Source organism: Pagrus pagrus (genome assembly GCF_965226575.1).
Source record: "Pagrus pagrus genome assembly, chromosome: 12".
Classification (NCBI taxonomy): Eukaryota; Metazoa; Chordata; class Actinopteri; order Spariformes; family Sparidae; genus Pagrus; species Pagrus pagrus.
The window spans coordinates 9,827,073-9,851,739 of record NC_140196.1 but is presented as its reverse complement, the minus strand read 5'-3'; the positions used below and the strand labels follow the sequence as shown (position 1 = coordinate 9,851,739).

Below are 24,667 nucleotides of genomic sequence, written 5' to 3'. Positions count from 1 at the left end.
GAGTGATATCGAGTTTGATACTGGATTAAGCTTCTTTGAATAAAAGGACACTGTTTGGCTTTGGCAGAGGTATGCACGCTACTGAGTGCTTTTCTAGTTATTATTATTAATATTATTATAATTAAATGCAAATATGACAACTTCTCCAAAAGCAGCGTTATAGCTCTCCAGTTACACTTAAAACCTGAGTCTTTAACTGACCTATCTTTCTTCTTTCTGTCAGAGACACTGTTGCTGTTAAACCTGATCTTGCCATGCTGTGCATTTCTTTGGGTGTTTGTCTGAGTGCATGTACTCTCATATGTTGGACCGGAGCCATAAGGGAAGGCGGGGGACATGCAGAGCAATAAAAGGGTTGATGTCTAACGGCAGTCACTAACCTTGGTCGACTTTCAGTTATCACAACAGCGACTGCGACCACCATCGAGCCACATGAAGCCTTCGCTTGAAGAGTCTGTGCTCTCTTGTGAAAACGGCACAATAAAAGATGCTGATGTGTGATCTCGCTGTATTACATATCATTTTTTAATGTGTTGAAAACCCTTTCCAACAAAGCAAGTCAAGCACAATGGTGCACATAAACACATGATGAAAGTTCATGAGCTAATTCACGAGAGTTGGAAAGCAAAAAAAAAAAAAAGAAGAAGAAGAAAGTAATAGCCTACATTAAGCATACCATAAAAAAATAACAAAATACAAAAGAACAAATAGGCCACACAACATAAAAAGTGTCTATAAACAGGGTTAGACTGCTCAGGAAACACATTATTTGACATAATGTCCCTTCTTTAGTGCTTAATGATCAACATTTACAATGTCATAAATGTTTGATACTGAAAAAAAGCAGTTTGATAGTACTGAGACAAGCATGAATCCAGATGTCTATTTGTTTTGGCGTCAATTCTAAAGCATCAGCAGAATAATATATCGACTTGAATGACTTATATGTAAATAAACGCCCAGGGAAGGACACAATTCATCAAAACGTTGAACGTATCAGCAGTTCAGGTACATCCAGATGCTTCTTTCATGGCGATGATCATCAGTGACCTGTGCTGTAGATTCAGGAGCAAGGATCCACTGTGTAAAACTCTATTAACATAATGACTTCCCTGTTTAAGTGGATTGTGGTTCATGTACTGAAAAACAAACTCAGTTACAGACGTTCTTGACAAACTTTCTTTTCTGCACAAAGTGATGTTTCTCTCAACCGGACGGCATTGTTCGCTCGATTGTAGCACCAGAACTAGATGGTAGACAATGATGGGTTCGTTTTGGTTACATCAGCATTTTGGCATCGTCAAAAACGTTTCTTCTGTGGTGGAAAACAACATAAATGTCATGACGGATTCAAGCAAATTAAAGGAGACATATTACGCATTTTCATTTTTTTCCTTTCCTTCATTGCTGTATATAGGTTGTTGCGTGTAAAAGGTTTTGAAAGTTAAAAAAGGTCAAAGTCCGCACCAATAGAAGCTCCTCTCTCCCACGGAAAACACTGCTCCTGAAACACCTCGTGAGTAGCCCCACCTTTAATTTGTGACATCACACAGTCATGTGACAGCTTTGTGACATCACAAAGTCACGCATAATTTATGCCTAGCAGCTAGTTTGGCACGTAAGAATTGATTAGGCACAGCTGCTCTGTTGTTGTAAGCGGTGCTGGCTCAGGCATGTGTGAGCTGACCAATATTCAGGTATAATATTCAGGTATTCTGGGGGGGGGGGGGGGGGGGGGGGTCTTAAAGAGAAAGGAGCTAAAACAGAGCGTTTCAGACACAGGGGGAATACAGTGCTGCAGCACTGGACTGTATGAGAAAAAAAATGTGTTTTTAGAGCAATAAAGCATGTAAACATATTCTAGTAGTAACTAAAAATAGAATTATGAACCTGAAAATAAGCATCATATGTCTCCTTTACAAAAAACAATTCTCCTTGTCCATAGTTCAACAAAAAAAGACAAAATTCCTGTTTTTCTCCTCATTGCGTCAATCCTTAAATCCTGTGACTATCACTCTACCAACATGCTGCAGAACCAAAACCAACAGAGTGAAAAATAATTTAAGTCCTCCTTCTTAATGAATGATGTCAAGCTTGTCCGATTTGATGACAAGTATTTATTTATTGTTTTACAGATAACATACTTCACAGGGTTACCTTAGAGGTAAAAATCTCCTGACAGAACTCTGTTTCTGACTCGTCGGGAGACAGAGGGGGAAGATGAACATACTTTTTTTTTTTATCAAGCACACATTGTAAACAACTGAGCAATATTTAAGTCTAAATGGCGTACCATAGAATAGGTGAGAGACAACAAAATGTAAGTAAGAAGATGTGCCTCTTGCTTGCAAAGACAAAAAGTTTCATTTTTACAAAACAAATAATGGTCACTGACATATTTTTTCTACTTTTTTTAGTGGCTGAGAGGTAGAATGACGTATTTTCAGTTAAAACCAATGATTGGATTTATTTAATTTATCATATCATTTCATCATTATGAGTGAAAACATTATGAGTGAATAAGTAACCCCAGCCCTCGGAATATAATGTGAAATCTGTACAAACGTCTCCATTGACTGCGGACTTTTATTGTGAAACTTTTTGTTTGTATCCCAAATGTCCAACGTTTATAAGTTTCTTTTTTTTCTCGTTAGGATTTCACAGTACCTCTCCAAAACTGTGGGACAGATAATTCCTTTGTTTTAATACTGTGAATAGGAAGGTCAGTCCATGTTTTTTTTTTTTTTTTCTTTTTCTTTTTGTAGATGAGGCGTAGAGATGGATATATTCAGTTGGAAGTATCCGAATGAACACTCCCGGGTCCTTCTGTGGGCGATGTCACTGACGAAGGAGTCGGAGCATCTTGCCAGCCACCATTTGTCTGTGTGTCGAAAAGACAGGAAATAGTTTAGCGTCATTGGTTACACATTGGATTACACAGTATTGGATTTGTCTTTAAGGATAAAGCTGAAATTATTCCATATTTTTCTTACTAGAGAAAAATCCCATGAAAAGACCTAAATGGCTAATTAAACAACTTCAACGATGACACATTGTAAATAACCCATATTTTAAGGCCACCAATCATCAACACATAAAGCACTGATTTTGAGGCAGCAGTATGGTGCCTTTATGGGAGGTTTAAGGGTTTAATAGTTGTCATTGCAAAATGTGCCAACATGAGTGGCCATCGGGGGCCTCTTTGTACAGATTTCTTTGGCCCGGCTTGCCTCCCCTGATGGTGCGCCTCTGGTCGCTTCATAAAAATGACTTTGAGCTAAATCTTACTAGTATTAGTCAGTATTGTGTGTCATAATAGAGTGTAATGCTTTGAAAGAAGTATGAGATATTTTGAGTATTCCTAGAAAGATTTTTGCAATGTGAGCATTTTAGTTGATTTGAATCAATTTCACATAAAGAACATCGTCTTACTCACAAGAGCATCACATCTGTGTTCATCCACAGGTGAAAACAGTCCCACAAATGCACTTTTTACTCTTGTTTGAATGATTTTTTGCAATAATCTACATCCCAGCTGAACTACAGTATATTTGTATTTACACCTTCAGTCGGAAAACATAATTTGTCAACAATTACAACAACGTAGAAGCTCACCAGCTTTATCCTTGACTTAAAATGAATGTAACAGGATATACTGCTTTTTAAAAAATATTCAAAATGTAGAAAACAGCTTCACTTTTAGATATGTAGTAGGTTTATAAAATACTACATATGCACATTCAACAAACTGTCAAACACCGTTTTCAAGAGACTCTTCATTAAATGTATCATTGTGCCTCATTCTCCCTCCGAGCGGCTGACATAATGTGAGATAAACAGAAGAGATGAAACAGAACACGCAGACCTTTCATATATCTCAGAATATACCCCTGAGCAGGCTGGTAAAAGAATAAATTATCACAATAAAAAAAATATCTCTTTAAAATGGAGGCCCTTCTCAAATCATGATAAAAGGTTGACTAAAGACCATTAAGGACATTAATTGCAATTTCAACGCTATTAGTGAGAGCTGGGGACGTGCTTTGGCAGCCTCTCATTTCCAAACCCTGTTATTTCGCGTAAAGACTGTCTGTCATCTTATTCAGAGGCAAGAGAGGAAAAAAAGAAAGAGAGAGAAAAAAAATAGCATTTCCAGCCTTTTCCAGCAACACCCACCAGCAATTTGAGGGGTGTAATTGCTGTTCAAGGATAAAGAAGGAGAGGTGAACCGCGAGAGTTCAGTCAGTGGATCTTAGAAAAAGTTTTTTATTTATGTGGACTAAATAAACACGAGCAGCAACACTTCATTCACAAGCTTTACTGAAAATACTGCAATTTTTGTTTAAAATGTATTCATCATAAAAGAGCTAGAAGAGACTGATTATTATCGCGGAAACGGACGGAAACTGAATGTTCCTAAATACAGAATGTTTTTCCACAAGCGCCTGATAATGTAGCCTAAAATCTATGTCACAGTAAGTGTCACAACTATTAATGTAAAGTGTTTTTGTAATGCATTATTGAATGATATTTTCATTTTCCATTGTGGCTCATTTCTGATTTGTTTCTCCTGATTATTTCAGTACAACTGCGGGCTCACTGATTGTTTGGACTGCTGGTTATATGTCACTGGTTGTTGTAGCTCTCCTCAGTTTATTTGATAAATTCAGACAACTTATTCTTGAAGAATTACACGTTTAGTACACGCAGAAAAAAATCATTCATTAGCCCCAGTTTTTAGCCTCATGTTTTACCATTACATTCAAGTCACAGAGCTAAACATCTGGTACTCTAAATATAAATATCTGGCCATTTTTGGAGAACCAAGAAGGTCATTTGAAGACACATACTGCTGTTCAGATGGTCTCTCCAATCCTCAAATAGTCTTCTGTCTACCTGGATAGACAAAATGATTATTTTTTTATTCTTAACCTGCTTTTCAAGTTGTGCAGCTTTCCTAAGCCAGGTAGCTGGAAACAGCGTAAAGTAAGGTCCAAAAGTCTGAGACCACTCCTCAAAACACTTCTCCTTGTCATTTTTTTCTCATTACAAATGACAATATCAGCTTAACAATAAGAGTAAAAGGTTGAATCTTTAAAATAATGTCCATGAATTTCAGAATATCTTAGTGCACCTTTTGCTTTAATGTCAGAATGCACTCGAGCTGGCGTGGACTTCACAAGTTTGTGTAAAACCTGATGACTCGTGTTATCCCAGCACGATTTAACAAACTTTTGGGGTCCGTGCCAACTCGAGTCATTAAAGCAAAAGGGGCACTAAGATATTCTGAAATTCATGGACATTATTTTGAAGATTCAACCTTGTACTCTTATTGTTGAGCTGATATTATCATTTGTGATTAAAAGTTGAAAGTGTTACATTCCTAAACAAATGCAAAAGTATTCTGACAAGTGGTCTGAGACTTTTTGTTCCTGCTGTATGTCCTTAATTTCTTTTGTTAAACACAGACAGGACATTAAATTATTTTTAAGTGTTATTTTTAAGTTTTTAGTGATATTTTGCATGAAACATTAAGAGATACAAAAACAACTGATAATAAAACATATCATTTTGGTTCATTGCATTATTTGAGCAAGAATAGATGTGATCTCTGACTAACATTTTGTTTGAATTGGGAAAAAGGTCAAAAATCTCTTTTTTTATTGTGAGGCAAACCACATTTTTTCACCCAAAAGGTTAGAAGAGTCTTTCAGGATCCAAGAAATAGTTTCATAACAGTGGTACCTATTGTTGAGCGGCTTTTTTTTTTTTTAAAGATCATTGGGTATTTAGCTCTGCGACTCCAGTGTGAGGAGAACACATGACAGGGACGCACTGAGGCAAGAGATTCAAGTCAGTAATCAAATAAATGGTAATCAAATAACAGAGAAAACATGTTGCTCTTTGTAACACAATGTAGATAAAAATTGTATTGGGTGCGCTACTTTAAAAACTAGAAGCAATCCAGGGACTCCAGATGTCATAAAATGTATCAGAGCAAGGAAATAAAAAAAAAGCTTTTATTATGGTGAGTAACATATTAAATCTAATCCCAACTTCCTACAAACACAAAGTCTGGAGGTTAGTATTTGCACTTCTTGTAAAAAGACATCCGTCTGTCTAACACACCAGCACAATGCATCGGACACTCGAGCCTGTTGTATGTTGTAACTGGCTCGATGCATCCATGTTCTTATTTTAGCACGAGGGGTGTTGCAGGCTTGGCTGTCAGTGCTGCTGTTCCTGTGGATAAATGATCTGACCAATGTGCTTCGACTGTTAGCCCAAAGCTCCGCTCTTTCTGTCCCTGTGACTGTCGTATTGATTCTGTTCAGCCCTGCGCCGCCTGTCGCTATGGATCTACATGCTAACGCACTGCCTCCAGTGTTGGCTGTCCCGCCCTGCCCAGCCCAGCGAGAAGACCTGGAAAACTGGCCCAGCCTTTGACAGCATAGTTAAAGAGTTATTTTAAGAATTAGCAACTGGGAACTTTTTTTTTTTTGTCTTTTGGAAGGGGTACGACTTGTCCTATGGTGCCAACGCGAGAGCAGCTTTGGGAGGGACGATGACACCTGTGTCCTTGTTCCTGTCGTCTGCAGGTGTCTCGCTAACGCTAATGTCCTCTGACAGGCTCGGAGCGTGTCCAGCTTCTCCAGCCTGGTAGCTGCCTCATTGCCTGCCACCCAGGGCAAGACTGGAGCAGGAGGGGGGGGGGGCAACTGGCTGGACAACAGCCCAACACCCGCAAACTCTGCTAAGTGGCATACCAGTGTGCACACAGATTACACAACATTATACACATCCTGCAACTGGGGAATCATCGCACAGTCAGACAGCAAAGAAAACATTGAGAAAGGGACAGAAGGAGATTGTTTACAGGTCTTACGTTGATGCCCTGTGGACTGTACATCTGGCTGGCTGCGAGGCTGTCACTGTATCCTCCGGTCTGGCTGATAACATGGCGAAGGGTATCCACCTGGAACAGCGGGGACACACAGACAAAAGGCCTGGTCAGACAAAAGCTCTGGATAACAAAGACAGCCATGCACAGGGAAAGGTCAGTCTGATAGTAAAAGGGTACCGTAAACAGGAAAAGGTTACAAACAGAGAATCTGAATGATTTGGCCGCTATTACAAGCTTGATAACAGATGTCGCAGAAGATGAAAATACAAGAAAAATGACAAGAAGTAACTAATTATGGATGTATTTGTAGTCGTGGTTGAATAAAACGTCAAAATCAGACATTACAAAAAAAACTTTACTACTATGCAGACTTTTTTTTTTTTTTACAACACATGACACTAAAGCATGTGATGAATGTTCACACAACATGGCTGCCAATAAAAACTATGGTGAAGTCCCATCTTGCATTATTTAATTATAAAACCTTCACAGATTCACTGGACCGGTTCCAGGCCCCAGCGTGCGACGGTTTTTGTCGCACGTGCACTAAAAGTACTGTAAAGTGCGACTAAACTTTTTTTATCGCCCATATTCACACAGCGGCCATTTCCTCCTCAGGGTGTGAAGATCAACTGTTGTACTGCAATATTCCAGATCGCAGGACGTATAAACATAGCGAATCTGACAAAGATTGATCAGCAACTGAAAAGACGATGGATTGTGAAAATCATGCGACATCAGGACATCAGGCCATTTTTTTGAGGTAAAACATCATATTTGATGACCCATTAGCTTCTAGTATACAACAGCTAACGTTAGCATCCAACCACTTCGTAGCTTGCATTACTGTTTGATGGCGTTACACAACACAACAGGAAAGGCATATATTAAGCTAGCTAGGAAGTGATTAAATGCTAAAGTTAGCTCATGGGTGGCCAAATAAAGTTTTACCTCAAAATATGGCCCGATTATTCCTATTTATAATCATATACAGAATGTGTTATGAAATACAAATTTAAATGTATTATTGGGTGCACCTAAATTATGTGCTGGTGCACCGAAATAAAAGTTAGGCGCCAGAGTGCAACCAGTGGAAAAAGTCAGTCTGGAGCCCACCAGGGTTATGCAGGAAAACACACCTGCTGTACGGATTTCACAACAAATAAATCCAATCTACTCAGGAGAACAGCTGAGTGGGAGTTGTACTTTCTCTTTTTCGCTTTCATTTAATTGCGCAGCCCTGAGAGCGAGGCCGCTCTGACAGAAGAAAAAAGAAACATTTTAAAGGAACATGAGTTTCACTAATTAACGGCCGACCCTGAAGACCTCTTTACCTCCTATAAGAGTCGTCCCTTTTACATATTCATGAGTGACCTAAAGCATTCGGAGAGCTGATCTGAATAGAAAGGGCCGCATGCGGGGAGAGAGAGAGAAATGAAGCCAAAAGCTCTGAAACCAAATGAGACTATCACCTCGGGTGGTGATTCCTTAATCTATGGTGAGAGATGTAGCACTCAAAAAACAGTGCGCTGGTCATCACTGTCCACTGGGGCAAGGTCAGGGAGCTACAGTGCACCAGTGGCTATGTGAACTCTTGTCAGGAGCGCTGATGAGTGTTGCACCGTTTCCAAAACTGTCTGCAGTCGTCTACTCAACTGTGGGTTGACAATGGCTTCCACATTAATGTAAAGCTTCAGGCTAAGTGTAACCTCTGCTTCACGGTGGAGGTCAAGTGGTTGTGGGCTCCTGCACTCCAAGACTGGACACTGGTTGAACAGTTCTACGAGGAGGACGCTACTGGGGCTATTAAATGCACATGTGCTAGCTCAGCTTGACTCGGTTTTATTTGGCGCGTCAGGTTTAACCCCATGAAGGTTTGTCTTTAACTGATGACGCACTCGTCATGAGTTAAAAGCAACAGCGGGCTGATCCATGGCTGTGACTTGTGGTAGAAGGAGCAGCTGTTAATACTCTTCTTCCCCGCAGTAACCACTGAAGAAGCAATGCTTACAGAGCTGCTAACAGAGAGGTGAAGTATGAGCCTTCTGGTGGACCTCGTGGGACCTTATCTCACAAAACATATCTATGGTAGAGAAGCAAGAGACAAATAACGTTTTGATCCCGTTTAAATGTGCCATGACTTACACATACTGTACTATACTGTACTATACTTAAAGATTTTTACTAAAGTACTTTTTGTATGAGTGACCCAAGGTAATTTTTACCACAATATCTATAACTTTTGTGTATTCTTCATAACTTTTAGAAAAAAACGTCTTTTCCTCTGGTCTCCTGCACAGACATGTATCGCAACACATGTAGACGGGGGGGTTGTCAGAGGTTGGCCGCTGTTGTGAGCAGTCACCGCAACCCGTTTGGAGGCGGGTCGGGCGCGCTCTGACCCCACACAGCTCGACACAACTCGCTGCATGGTTAAAGCGGTAATGGAAACTCAAATAAGTGCCACATGGTTTAAAACCACATAAACGTGAAGAGGCGCCTACCTGGGATTGTATGTTGGCCCCAACCTGCCCCCCTTGGTACGAGTCCCCATTGAGGGACTGCACACTCATGAACAAGTCTCCGGAGTTTGACATGTTAAAAGAGCCAGCAGAACCTGAGAATACACAGAGGAGGAGGAGGAGGAGGAGGAGGAGGAGGAGAAAGAGAGTGAGGAGAGGAGGACAAAGATAAGAGGAGAGAGAGAGAAAAGAGGGAAGAAGAGAGGAACAGAAAAAGGAGTTAAAATGATCATGCATAAGCAAAAGTGCACTGAGTGGGTTAGTTTGGGAGAGCAGCGAGCATCATTTTCTACAAACTGCATGCTACAGATGCAGAACATGCACATTAAAGTATCACCGAAGCATCATTTAAAAGGAAGAATCAGCCAACGAGAACCATGAGACAGATAATCATCATAAAACTGTTTAAGTCCAGTTTAAACGAGCCGTTATGGATTATATTCTAGTTAAACGTCCGTGCTGCTAGTGTTTCATTAAGGAAGTAATAATTGATCTGCAGGAAGACCCAAAGAATCGTCTTCGTCCTTTAATGGACCCCAGCTCCCCAGATGTAAAGAGACCATGGCGTAACTTGATTTCAACACCCGGTCCTAATCCAATACAGTTGCGAAAGTCTCTATATGACAAAAGACTCCGCTTGCCCTCCGAGCAGCTTAATGGCATGCACAAGGTCAACCGGACAAGAGGCAGGAAAAAATTAACGTCCGCGAGACCAAGAGGTCAATAACAGGGACAGAGAGAGAGAGAGGAAGAAGATGAGTGAAAGAGACAGACGGCAAAAAGGCAGAGAAGAAAGAGAAAAAACGGAACAAGAGGAGAAAGAAAGCCACTCCATATAACTGGGTTAGTTAAGGAGATTCAGCCTGTTAGTCTGAACGAAACAGCAACAGGGACTGAATGCCTGAGTTGGGGCTCAGGTAGGAGAACGTCTTGGCTACTCTGGTATAAAAAAAAAGGTACTCCATCTGCAGAGCTTGTTTCAATGTAATCCGCTGGTCTGGGATCAGCTCACCTGCTGAGTTGGGAGTGGATGGGGAGTTTGCCTGGCTGCCTTGAGCCGACACGCTGGTCGCGTTGACTGCGGTCCTCGCCGCGTACATGTTGGCCTCTTCTTGGAATTTGCCGATGTTTTTCTTGTATCGGATTCTCTTGTTCCCGAACCAGTTTGATACCTGTCGAGAGAGCAATGAGAGGATACAGGAGCCGAGTTAGAGCAAATTTAAGATGACACACATACAAGCCAACAAAACAATGAAAGATAAAAATGAACATTGATACTTGACACCTAAGCCTGGATCATGATTTCTAGACAGTATTTGTGGCTATCACATCATTGATTTCCTCATTATTATTAGTTTTGGTCATGTGTGACACACGGCTGACTCTGACTTTTTTAAATAAGATTTTACTTTGGTTGCATGCAGGTCTGTGTGGAGAGCCAACGAGGCTGAATGCACTGACTAAAATGTGTCTTTATTAGCTTTTTAAAATATTAGTCTGTCTAAAGATATTAGCGGAGATGTTGTTTCTTGCACCTTAAGTTGCTAATTGGACTGTAAACAATGACAGGCGCACGGAGGAAGAAGTCTTGGCCTGTTTTATCCAGATTAGAGTTCAGCTCGGGGCAAATGTTTCTGTCTGAACATGACGCCTGAGACAGTGGTAACCGAGCCTGAACCAAACTCGACAGGCAGTTAAGGTAAGTGTGCTACCCTGTCATGCAGTTGTTACCATGATTACAGACATGTAGGCCGACAATGTAGATGACCGTGAAAATATATTTTTGGTCTACACACAGATATGAAATTAAATAAAACATATATACACAGATATATACAGACACATACAAACTGAACTCAATCTCTTAAAATTAGGGATTTATGATGAATTGAAAAAGTAAAAATTAACAATAAAAAACAACATAAATGCACCAAAATTTAGTGTTCAGCCAACGTTGGCTCATGACACATTTACCAGTGTTTGGTATTCAGTGATTAAAAGCTGAGATTTACTTGAGCCAGTGTTGATATTTAATATAAAACCGTCCCTTGTTAATAATTCTTAATCCAAGCTACTGGAGGTCATGCTGGACAGATAGCGACCATAGCAGCAGCACTGCGAACCCCAAAGGTGGAGTAAAATCTCAAATCCTGCAAGGCCTTGGCCGAGGCTTCAGAGTGACATTTATTACTCCTCACCAAATGATTAACCACACAATCCAAGTAGACTGCAGCTCTGTTTATTCTGCTTACCTGTGACACTGTGATGCTGCATTTCTTGGCCAGCTCTTCTTTGGCCTCCTCGCTGGGATAGGGATTACTGAGGTGGGAGTAGAAGTACTCGTTTAGGATCTCTGTCGCCTGTTTGTTGAAGTTCCTCCTCTTTCGTCTGGAGGAAGGAGAAAGGAAACAGACTGATCAGAACTTGAGAGATACTTGGCGCACAATAACAATAATTCTTCAGTGCTGAAACATTCAAAGCACCACTTAAAAATAAAGAACGCTCCGGAGACGAAGATGTTTTAAAACTTAAAAATAGTTGGAGTCACACAGACCTGGCGTCGAGGAAGCGTGAGCGCAGGATCATGACGGCCTCGCAGGTGCTCTGTTTCAGCTGCATCTGGATGGAGCTGAACTTGCGGTGGATGATGCCGACCATGCGCTCGATCTCTTTGGGCGAGATGGGTCGTGTTCGAGACTGCTCCCTCAGCAGGTTCATCACATGGGTGGTGAACTCGTTGCACGCCTGGATGCACAGACAGACAGGATTCATAAAAAGAATTACTATCGTGGAGGCATGAAGGCTTCAGACAGAACAAAAAGGATGAAATTGAATTCTGGAGAGGCCACACCTTCGCTGGTAGGCCTTGGCCTCTTAGAAACAGTGCTGGCTGACACTGTAACAGCAGCAGCGCTGGAGGTAATGGGAACAGTCTAAATTAAAGCGGCAGACGGTGCGACGCCAAACAAATGTGGCGGCGGAGTCGTACAGTGGAGGCAGCGAGACACGCGGTGCTCTCTGAATATTAAAAAGACTTCTCTTCAATGGAAGAGAAAATGTGACAAGTGAAGAGAAATCTAAAATGACAGCAGGCTTTCAGTCCCGTTAACGTTCAAGAGGTTTAAACTGTCTCCCTCTCTTTTCACTCCATCTTTCAGTCTACCTCGTTCTCCCTCTGTCTGAATCAGTCACTGGATTTGACTGCATTCAGAGTCAAGGTGTCTGTTGCTTGTCAACACCAGGGTTACGTCAGTCAAAGTGATGCACCGAGCAGCCGTTCTGCTTGCACACACACGCCAGACACTACTCACTCACACGCGCGTGAGCCGCCGTACGTGGCGCGGTGACACAAAAATGCTCAGGTGTGTGTTGACTGTGACAGTTAGCGATGACTAGCCTTCCTCGCAGAAGATGACAAACCCAGAACGCTTTGACTCTTTTCCGAGGGAATGACAAGACGTTACAGTCTTTGGAAAAGAGCTGGTGTGTGACTGATATAATGGCTGCTTGCCTGCTGAAGATAACATCTCTGAAAGCTTGGCTTGTCATGAGTTGGCCTGTGCGAACTGATTTCAGTGAGTGATATACTTAGTTAAAAAAAAAAAATGCATCATTTATTCCAACTTATTCCTATTTAGCTTCACAGATGGAGCCTGTTCCAGGATGTGTCGGAAAAAGGGCAAGAAAAAAAAATCCTTGGACTGAAACATAATATTCACTCTGACATTCCTAACTTTGGGAAATTTAGAGTCTCCAGTTTACCTCAGCGGGATGTTTTTTCACAGCACGAGGACTCAGGCACTAGGGGGAAGTATGAGAACAAGTTTCAATATTTATTTTCTTGCATTTATTCATTTTATTTCTTTTATGCTAGAAGAGAAATTTTAAATTCTCCTTTTGTTAAGTAAATAATAAGTATTGTGAAACCAAGACCGAGGCTTAGATCGAGGCCCACTAGTGCAGCCCTGTCTCAAGGGAAAAAAAAAATTATAAGAATTAAAGCCGGGTTACCTCTTGTCTCTAAAGCTCAGGTTGGACTGTGAACAGCTGCCTGCTTCTCTCGACTAACTGCGTCCTACATGATGCATTCAGGGGCTGATTGTAAATTCAAAACGCTGTGTGTTTGTGCTTAGTTAATATGTAGACTGGTCTGGAGAAAAGTGTTTTGTATTTATTTACTTGTTTATTTTGTTTACTTACTGTTTCATTTTATAAACAAAGCAAAATGCGACGTAAGTCAACACATTACGATAAGTGACTGAAGAACAACTGACAAAGCAAAAAGGGATAAAAGGGGTCAAATGTGTAAATAAGATAAAATATAGCAAAAGTACAGGATAAATGAAGTCGCACATTTTAGGCAGTAGAAATCTTTTCATTTTCTTACATTAAAAAATTTGACCAATCTGATTCAAACCGTGGATTTTGTTAAACCCTGGCAAATAAAATACAGAAAAAAAGGGTTTTAAAACAATGCTTGGCTCGTGGACACATCAAATTCCTATTTTATGGGGGTTAAATTGAGGTTTGGGTGTGATTATATGTGAATCCTACAGATGCACTTTTGTGTTTGCAGATAATATACTTCAATAAAATGACAATATGAATATCTGTTGCAAAAGGAGGAACTGAGCTGAATAACTGAGAAAATGAGAGCCGACGGTAAACGACTATATTCCTCCTCCCCACCTGCTCATACTTCTCCAGCTCCGTGTGGTAAATTTGTCGGATCTGAGTCAGCTTGGCCCGGTAGTCCGAGTGCTCTGCTGAGTTGTCGGCGCCGATGCCGCCTGTGGCTGCTGCCGCTGCCGCCGCCGCGGCCGACCCGCCGCCTTTCTCCGGCCCGGCCACGCCCTCCGCCAGCAGCATGTTGTCCAGTCGCATCAGCTGAGGATCTGGAGGCTCCTCCTCCTGGGCGCCGCGGATACTGAGCACTGCGGAGGACAGGGGAAGAAGATTTACACGGATGTTCAAAATGACCGAAAAGCGAGAACTTTACTTTGATTAAGAAAGAGTCTTAACTATTTCTCCGAGTGAACTCTCTGAAATATGGCCGTCGTTTAGATAGTTCAAGCCTGAGCCATAAAAACCTGCAGCCTCACAGTGGCTGGCAGCTCGGCAGGACCATAAAACTATAATTTTATCGATTCAGGCTATCATTTCATGTAAAAAAAATTAACACAGCCTTCCACCAGAGTTCATCTTTCATTGCTCTCCTTATGCTCAGACTATGTTTAGTTTCTGTCTGATGGCTTTATTATCTTGTCAGGTGCTGTCTAAACAGAAAAACAAACTAATAACACGCGTTAGACACAGCATATTAATGCAGCGACACCTGGCTCAAATAAATCATGTGTGGAGATTCGAGCTGAATCAAGATGAAGACACACAAATAAAAGGTTAATCATTTCGTTCGTGATCGTTGAAGTTAATTATTTTCACACTCTGAGCAGGAATCAAACAACAACCACTAAATTACCATTTTAACACCACGCCTGCGACATCAGTGCAGCATTGGCAGCGTTTTAATCTTATTTTAGCAGGACTGAGGATGCTCTTACAGCTGACACCGAGGTCGTTTACACACTTGTTTGGGGGTCTGAACCCGCACGCACTCACACACCTACAGGCGCCCGGCACTCGACTGACGCTCAGCTCCCGTGGTGTGGAGAGTGAAGTGTAAACACAACAAAGACAGGCCTGCTGGGATGGACAAACAAAAATCCGCCTGACGTGCGCACATAAACAAAAGCGGTCTGGATATTCTGAGAGGTGGCGCAAAAAACTACGCTGCCGACTGTGTTTTCTCGAGAACAAAAACACACACAGATGTTTCACCACGAGTTTTTATTTAAAGATCAGCTGTACTGCCCTGCCTCTTTCTGCCACCAGAAGGCTCCCTCGGTAAGGCGGCAGAGCGTCCTGCCTTTTTCTCAGAGGTGCTGAAAACAGCCGACCAGGTGCAGCCCTCAGCTCCATCCACTGTCTTCAAGGACAAAGACAAAGCTCACGCTGCCGCCACGACATTTTTCACACACACCTTTAATCCACGCATCTATCAAAATGTTTCAGGAGGACGATCTAATACAACGTCCTGCAATGTCTCTTCCATGATGACTGTAGACAGTGAGGGTAAATGACAGGCGGTGTGACGGAGCAGTGAAGCCATATTGTAGCCCACAGTCTCCGGTCACAGCGGCGGCTCTTTTGTAATGAGGATGTAAGGCTGAGTCGCCCTGTGACCTTTGCTGGTGAGCAGGGGGGGGTGGACGGTCCAGATGGATTCCCGGGGCCGCAATGGGAGCTTGTCTACCCTGATCCTCCTTTTTTTTCCAACCCCCTCCACCTCTCTCTCCTGTTTCCTTCCCTCTCTTTTTCTCCTCTAGCAATAACATCATCCATTCCCATCAGCTCCAACACGTGAGCAAGCTCAGCTCAAGAGGCAAATGTCAATGGCTATCAGACGGCTGGAAAAGGTCAGGAGTTCAGATTGGGAGCAGACGCACATGTGTGTGTGTGTGTGTGTGTGTGTGTGTGTGGGCGCATATGCACCATGTGCCGGTAGATGGATATGTGGATATTTTTCATGTGAATCACACCAGCGGGAAATTATAACACTCGCCAATTTAATTCTGACAAAATAGTGGCACATCCCAACCAGAGGGGGAATCTAATGAGCCTAAGAGTGATTTATTCATTCCCTCCGAGTCCCCGAGTGCACAAGTAAAAGCATGAAATGGATTAAATAAATACAATTAATAAGGAAAATCAAACAATTCACTGTGCTGTGGCATAATTACCCTAACCACAGCCATCAGCTTTATTTATTTCTGTTCGGTAATAGCAATGAAATCGATTAGACCTCGATGTGTGCTCTTTGTGAACTCTGCAACCATGGCCTATACATTAACATAATCACCTGACGGAGGGAAGTGACCTCTATTACGGTACATCACACGGAAAAACCTTTTAAATGCACTTTCTAGTCTATTGTAGCGACAAAAGCATCGGTCCATACTGCTCTGCTGCGATTCCCTGATTCCACGGACAGTCACAGATTAGTATCTATAAAAGGAAGATGGCCATCATCTAATCTTGATCATTACCGACAGACTTAATTGAACAATGAGAGGACGCAATTCCCCTCTCTGTCGCTTCCTCCCACCCTCCCTCCCTTCCTCCTCTCTTCTTCCCCTCCTCCCCCCCTTTGTGCACGCTCTTGTATAATTCCTTCCCCGAGATGTGGGCCACTAAACCCAAAAGGGCTGAAAACTGAACGCGCGTCACAAAACAATTCCTGAATAATGAATGGAATTCTAAGAATAAGCCTTTGTTTTGCTTATTGACAAAATTAATTTCTGCTGTTTTACTTCCTTAAGAGCTGGCTCATACCCATCGCCACACTGCCTGCTGTTTGCAGACAACGGGAGTGTAAATAAACATGACGATTAAGCCACCCACTCATACAGGGAGAATCAAGGTGCACGCACGCACACACACACAAACACACACACGACGCAAACATACACTTTGTGCATGAATGTAAGCACTCAACACAGGCACGCAGGAAAAATACACAGCTATGCACATTGGCAGGCTACCCTGAGCACCCAGGCGGGCGCCCTGCGAGTGCTTTTAAATGAAAACATGTTTAATTAATGATGTTGAAGTATTCTGTCACAATTAGGAAGATTTACGGTCAAACAAGGCAGCAGTGATGTCCCTGACAGCCATGATGAAAGTTTACCCTGCTTGCCTCTGACTGGCAGCTAGCAGCCGATGCTGGACTGGATCCATTTCCCATCAATACAGTAATGCAATACACTCCTCAGCACTGTAGTGTATATATATGTGTGTGTGTGTGTACGTGTGTGTCCTTCCTCGCCTAGCTCTTGTCCGCATCACGTGACCCCGGAGAAGGGCAGGCAGTGGCTGTGCTCTCTATTGATTGTGTGGGCACACGTCATCTAGGGTTTCAGCAGTTAATAAATCAGGCCTGCTCCTGACACAACCGTGTGTGTGTGTGTGTGTGCGTGTGTGTGCGTGTGTGTGTGTGTACATCCATGTGTGTGTGGGCCTGTCACAGACCAGTCAGCAGGAGTGAAAGCGACAGCCACATGATAATGTAACATCACCACCATTCATCCCTGCCACACAGCATTCTGAGACAAAACAACAACAACCCAGGAACCTGAAAAAAGCAGCGTGATTTACAGCAGACATGACAAGTATCACTAATACAAATCCTCCCCTCCCCGCTCCTTCAAGGAGTTCAGCCTCCTGCTCTCATCTGCATTTGATACAAGCCCAATAAAGCGGTCTTCATAAGACGCTGCGCCGTTACATGTTTCGTGCTGACCCACACGGTAGAGGTAAACTACGGTGCTAAGCAATGCTATTATCATAACTGAGAGCGCTAAATGAATATTATGTTACATTACATCCAGTTGACTGTATATGTGGCTGAAATAACGCTGTAAATAAAGCTGTAAATAAAGAAAGGAACGATCATTACGGAGTTACTAATCACACCTCACAATAAAGTCGTAATGCCGTGAAAACATTCGCTGTAATCTTAATGTGTTGTTTAAAATGTTCTTTACCAAATCTGCTGAACGCTGGATTTGCGTTGGACTCACGGGACATGTTCCCCGGCCCAAAGAGCTCCTCACAACAAAAGTGTTAAAAGTGCGCTCCGCAAACTCCACCGAACAAAAAAAAGGATCAAAATCGATGCAGCAGAACCAGAGATTTCGTCTGTTTTATTCCTCCGCACCTCCAGACAGACCTTCAAACTCTACAGTAGTGAAAAAAGATGACAAGATACAAAACAAAAAAATTCAGATAGGGGGACCCGGGGGCATTCGCTATCTGATGAAAATTTTTGTGATCTTATGACGCAAATGAAGCCTTTTGGAGCGTTTTGCGTCAAAACAACATCTTGTTTCGATAAACAAATAAGTTTTATTGCATTTGGACTCTTTTAATCACAATGTATAACTACAGGCAAGATGGGGCTCAGGATAAACTGGCACACTGCCGATCACACACACACACACACACACACACACACACAGAAAGTAGTGAGCACGGAGGCCCAGGAGCAGAAGATGAAGAGGACGAGAAAGGAGGAGAGGAGAAATGGAAAAGTAGAGACAGAGGGAGGAAGGGAGAGAAGACATCCTCCTTTTTTTGATTTGATGTTTTTCGTCTTGAGAATGTTACTTAAGTAAAAGTACGCAAGTATTAGCGTCAACACAGTGAGAATGTACTTTGTTAGTCCACCACTGGTGATGTAGTCGACAAACAGCATGGTTGCCTATTGCTAGCTAGTTAATCGAACATTACATATGAGGGAGGTGGCTCTCTCTATGTTAAATTGTTCTGTAAGGTAGTCAGTACTGGCTGCAGGTCGTCAAACACTCTCTCATAATTCACTTCAGCCTGAGTCGCACTACAGACTTTAAACATGAAAAGAATAACAATGCACGTTAAAGTATGCTACGAAAATCAACTGGTCGGCACTAAAAAGGTGTCTAATTTGCTGTTATGCATAATGCAACACGACTGCCCACAGTTTGGTTGGAGATTTGGGTGCGTTGTGCTAGCAGCAGCTGATGTAACCGCTACTAGCACAGCCGCTAGTCTCAAGTCTCAACTCCGAACCCCACTCATTTGTTACACTTCTCGCATGCTTTCTTTAAAGCCACAAAAGCTTTTATACAACTTTATGTACATGTGCAGCAGTAAGCAACAGACGACGTGCAAAGTCAGTGTCCGCCTTTATAATGTTGTCCAAACGCAAGCAGCTGGACCCAAATAAAGTGAAATTAAGAGTGAACAAGTTCTTACTCTGAGAGCGCACGGACACACCGAGGTGAAGAACAGTGTGGCCTTCAGGTCATCAGGATTAAAACACATCTCACAACCCTTCACCAGAACGCCACGCTTTATTAACCAGACATTTTCAGCGACCATGAAAGCAAAGTGTTTTAATTTGAAAGGCTAAAACTACGATTTAAACCAGAAACTGCGACTTTAAGAAAAGGGCTTCAACTAACGCTTATTTCCATTATTGATTAATCAGCTGATTATTTTCTAGTTAATGCATCGGCCATTTAGTATATAAATTGTAAACAAATTGTCTGATTTGTCCAAACAACAGATCGTGTAATGTCTGGCAATTTTGCAAGAAATTTACAATAATTAAAATCAATTTATTCTCAACCAGCTCAGCACCCAGTGACACTTTTTGTACTGAGTGCTACAGACATTTCAGTTGGTACCAAAAAGCGTTGAGGTTAAAAACTCAGCCCCCTACTAATAAAGCAATCACCATAAAACGCATCATTGTGCCATATTTCATAAATTGCCACACATAGTAGAAGTTAACTACAGTGCTAAGCAATGCTATTATCATTACTGAGAGCACTAAATGAATATTATGTTGCATTATATCCAATTTACTGTATATGTGGTCATTTCTGCTGAATTGAATCTGGGCTGCAATAAAGAAACACACAATCATTATGAAATTACTAACTATAGCTTAAGTCTACGGCGTGAAAGCTACTGTTATATTCTTAATATTGTGTTGTTTACATCGTTTTTAAAATGTTGTGTTTTGTGAGCTGAAAGCTAGATTTGTGATCCATCCCTGAACTCATGGGAAACTTTCTCAGGCCCAAAATGTTCCCTCCATCACCGGATAATGGGAAGCTGTACAGCCTCAGTACACAAGGGCATAGTCATAAAGTACCTCTAAAACAGCTTTATGTTTTATCAGCTATCTCGAGTATCATGTGCAGAAAGGGGGCAGAGCTGGGGTTTTGTATCTGACACCGGTTTGGGGAGGGGATGGGGGGGGGGATACCAAGGACAAGGAAAAACACCAAAGAAATACTGGAGGGACAGGCAGCGACGAGGAGATGTGGATGGTTCAGGCGAGGAGGGAAGAGAGTGATGGAGGGAGAATGAAAGGCGAAAAATAGAAATGGAATAGGAAAGCGAGGTGTCAATTAAAAAAATGAACCCCAGTGCATTTGGGAGGTGACAGCTGGTGGGAGACGAGCTGACAGGCGTCACATTAGGCGGATTTGGTGGCCGCTCCCCTCATCCCCTCCTTTTTTTCCCCTCTGTCTCTCTCTCTCTCTCTCTCTGGCTTTCTCCACTGGCGATCGGTAGTTTCTCATGCGGCAGTAGTGGCGGCGGCGAGCGAGGCAAGAACTCAGCTTGGTGTTTTTCAGAACAAGTTCCCCCTGCAGCTACTCCTAATAACGGTAATTATCGTCATCATCTGAGGCTTAAGCAGGCCAGTTTGAGGCCTGAGGGGCTGGCCTGATAATGAGGCAGCCAGCGCCAGAGGAGAAGACCATTCAGAACACCGCCCTGCCACCAACACGGAGCACTCCCATTTAAAAGCCTTCATTAAAATAATTCATTATTCAAAATAGGCAATACATTAGCCCCCTGGCTGTCAGTCTTTCTTAAGGTGTCTTAAAATATATATCTTCTTGATTGAATCAAACTCATGCTCAGCCAGTGCAATTTTAACAGCTCCAGGCTGCACTGGAAACCCGAGTGGCTGAATAACTGAGGAGAAGTCACGAGCTTGTGGAGGAGCAAGCTGCACAGTCGGCCTGCTAGCAGACAGACAAAGACATCTCTATGGAGCCAACACAGTACACAAATGACGGGCCACTTTTAATAAAGCCTGGGCAGGGGTGCATATTGTTATACGTGCATTTTTTTAAGGTGTGTTTTGCCTTTATTTCACAGTAGAGATGAACGGAGGAATAAAGCAATAAAGGTCCAGAACATGCAACTCAAGACTGTCCTCCCATAAGAACAACAGCAGTGTTACGTCCCCGAATGGCCGAGGGATGAGGGGAGTAACTATTTAAATTATACCTGGGGTTAAGGAAGAGGGGAACAGAATGTAGGGGCAAAATATAAAAGGGTTACTTACACTTAAAAGCAAAAAGTAATCGTGATAACGAAAAGGCCGGTCTGCCTACAACAGAAGAAAGATTAACTTGTCCTTAAATCAGACAAAGAAGTTACAACGGCTGTAGCAATTACGACCCAAGCAAAGGAGGAGGTCAGGTGAGGGTGTTATAGAGCGACCAAGTTTGCGTACAAGGAGGTCGGGGTGACTGAAGTGGTCAACCCGAACCTTAGTTCAGTTCAGTAACCTTAACAAAGCTAAGCTAACCAAGTCGTTTAACTTTTATCATCACCATCAAAATCCAATCCAATTTTTTTTTCACATGTGATTTTCAATGGTTTTGGGAAGGCGAACCCAAATTACGGGAATAGATCAGAAAGTGCATTTATGTGTTGCTCCAGAGGGCATTGACAAACAAGGACCTCTTGTGCAACTACACCATCAGAGTTTTAAGGGGCGAGTTGTTGGTTGACCAATCGGCTCTGGAAACTCCCTTTCACACATTTCTGACATCAAAATTGGAGGAGCTGCGTCCAAAAACTTTACACAGCCGTCAGCCTGGCATGTGGAGGTGAACTTCTCCCTTAATCCGTCTTTCACAGACCTATTTCTGTCACGTTTTCTGTGTATAAAACCCTTTCACTTTCCGACACGGCTGCACAAAACGTGACACGAATTAGTTTTTGTTTAAAGCGTACCCTGGCCTCTAAAGGCCCGAGAGCCACCATGAGACCACTTGTTTCAAATCTCTTCATACTAGTGGCAATATAATGACGGAGTTTTGGTTTGGATACCAAATTTTAAAAGGCCTGTGGAGCATAAAATTGATTTAGTACAGAACCTTTAATCACTTAACCATAACTGCCTAAATCAGTGCACTGTGTCTAAAAATGCAGGCTAAACTTAGCAAAGCTTTATTTAGATTTGATGAAAGAATAAGTGGCCAGGACTCTGACACGACAAGTTTTCTACAAGAGATTCCAGAGGAACATTTCAGTCATTGCCCAACAAGTTTTACAGTTTAAAGCTAGACAGGTTAGTATTAGTTGTATTTAGTCTATTTGCTATAAAACAACTTAAAATTTTACAACATCTTACAACATTTCACGAATGTCTCAAATTTGTCATCTACTTTTCAGCAAATAAATGCCAGCTACTAATGAAATGACAGCCAGCGTAGTGTTGCTGTCCCGGTCACCAGTTGGTGAGGAGGTGACGTGTGAAGCATCCGGAGCCAGGAGGAGATGGTCCATGACAGTTAGCATCCTGCCCTAACTGTTGGCCTACAAGCCCTCCCCACGCACCAGGACAAGTCATGAAACAAGAGGTCCAGCAACACAATCCTCCTCAAGTCCCCGCGGTGTGTGTTCCTGTGCATGGCACATTTCATAAGGCTCCGCTCTTTGACTGGTGATGAGTTTATGCGAAGGTAATTAACAGTAATTAATCCTTAATTACAGCAATTAGCAGAGTCGCAGTAAATTAAGCCACATCTGGAGGCACGGAGCAGGGCTAGACAAGTAGGGGTGGGCTTTTTGACAAGGGGGAGTCACAGAGACGACGTGACAGAGGTTGTTCGGGTCTACCTGGGACGTCCGGGTCGCCATCGTTGCTCTGGCGGGACCGGTGACACACTGAGTGATCTCAGAGGTGGGTGATGGGGCAGGGTCTGATGAACACGAGTGGCTGAGAGAGGAGGTTCATTTCTGAACAAAATTGTCTCATCTCAGGGAGAAAGGCTCCCTAAAGCTACCACGCAAGGACACCCACCATATGGCCGCTTATAGACAATAGTGCTGCTGGTTCTGCTTCGCTGTGCTCGGCTTCACTCAACAACATGTGAACATGCATTTTACACAACGTCGCTAGAAAAGAAACCTGGCTCGCAGTTTGTGGACAAAATTACTCCCACGATGTTGCGGTATGAAACACAGAGACACACGGAGACGCTGCTCCTTCATTATTATTATCATGGAGTCCATTCAGAGTCACATGGCTCAGCCTGTACTATACTATTAAAAAAGATTCGGAGTGGTTACTTAGATTATCCCATGATGCATTGCATCTCCACTGGGAGCAATATCGTCCATGATGACAATGCTCCTCTCCATAAAGCACAAGTGGTCACTGAGTGCTTTGAATGGCATGATAATAATGTTAGCCATATGCCAATGCCTCTTCTGTAAATAGATATGATCCCATTGTCTTTTCTATATATAGATACCATCCAAACTGAGCATCTATGTATAAGTAGATGAGCAACATGAGTTTAATTGACAGGTAATGTCAGCTGTGATAAATGTTAATCTTGTGTTCTTCTCAGCTGCTCAGGAGTTGGTTGGTTGAGCAGTGACGTTCCTGCGCTGTTCCTTCATTTTGGAGAGTAACTCCGGGAAGATAACTGGCAGATTCTTGAGCTTCCCTCATGGCTGTCACACAGCAGAAGCCCTGCAGCCTCCCACAAGTTCAGATCACACTCCCACAAAACTACAAAGGGCACTTTTGTTGTCCCATGACAAACCATGGAAAAGCTAAAAATATCAGCCACTGTGGTGGGTCTCTGCAGAATGACATTCCAGGAAGGAAAAAAAAAATAGAGCTGCAAATGTTTATTGCTTTGATTTGATTATTGATAAATCCCAAAATATTCGTATTGGATTATTGAATTCCATTTATTCAATTACTGGTAAATCTGCAAATTACCATCTCAAAATATGAATTATTTTGTCTTCAAAATGTCAAAGCCTGTCCTTTTTTCCTTTTCTGTTTTTGCTTCTGTTTACAGTTTCATGTGTTAAGTTGGTTCTCTTGCTGGTATTGTGCTCTATTGTTGACACAGTGTAACTTTGTTTATTGTCTTTTTTATTGCCCTTGTTTTGACCCCACCTAACACTTCAACACAGCTCATGGAGATCTGCTAAAATAATAAAGAGTTATAATTGCTCAGAGCCCACAGCACAAAGATATTAGGTTTACTATCATATATGACACAGAAAAGTATCAAATCCTCACGTTTAAGAGGAACAGAAGAACAACTCAGACTTAAATTCACCAATAATTTAGGCTCCAGTTTTGTTACGTTGTGAGAAAATAAAAAATATATAGCCACCATAATTAAGATATTCTAGTTTTAAGGATGCCAAGCAGAGAAAAGCAACAAATCCTCACATTTCTGCAGGTTGGACCAGCGAATGTTTGGGGCATTGCGTTAAACGATCAATCAGGTAATCAAGTAGTAATCCAGGTTAAAATATTCCAGATTAAATCCACACTTGTCATGTACTGGACACCCAA

General features: G+C 42.2%; 1 protein-coding gene across 5 annotated transcripts in view; it reads right to left on the bottom strand.

The window, feature by feature from the left end:
- Window positions 1-1,730: 1,730 nt before the first annotated feature.
- The window catches only part of pbx1a (pre-B-cell leukemia homeobox 1a), an 84,751-nt gene continuing 61,814 nt past the window's right edge, over window positions 1,731-24,667 (bottom strand). For 2 of the 5 annotated variants that reach the window (XM_084368636.1, XM_084368637.1), the window contains 8 exons: window positions 14,116-14,360; window positions 13,189-13,227; window positions 11,981-12,171; window positions 11,679-11,814; window positions 10,439-10,598; window positions 9,409-9,521; window positions 6,887-6,976; window positions 1,731-2,881 (listed from right to left, as the gene is read on the bottom strand). In XM_084368636.1, the coding sequence (XP_084224762.1) occupies window positions 2,789-2,881; window positions 6,887-6,976; window positions 9,409-9,521; window positions 10,439-10,598; window positions 11,679-11,814; window positions 11,981-12,171; window positions 13,189-13,227; window positions 14,116-14,360 (1,067 nt within the window). In that variant the 3' untranslated portion in view covers window positions 1,731-2,788. The remainder of the gene's footprint in view (window positions 2,882-6,886; window positions 6,977-9,408; window positions 9,522-10,438; window positions 10,599-11,678; window positions 11,815-11,980; window positions 12,172-13,188; window positions 13,228-14,115; window positions 14,361-24,667) is intronic. The other 3 variants (XM_084368639.1, XM_084368638.1, XM_084368640.1) reach the window with 3 other exon arrangements.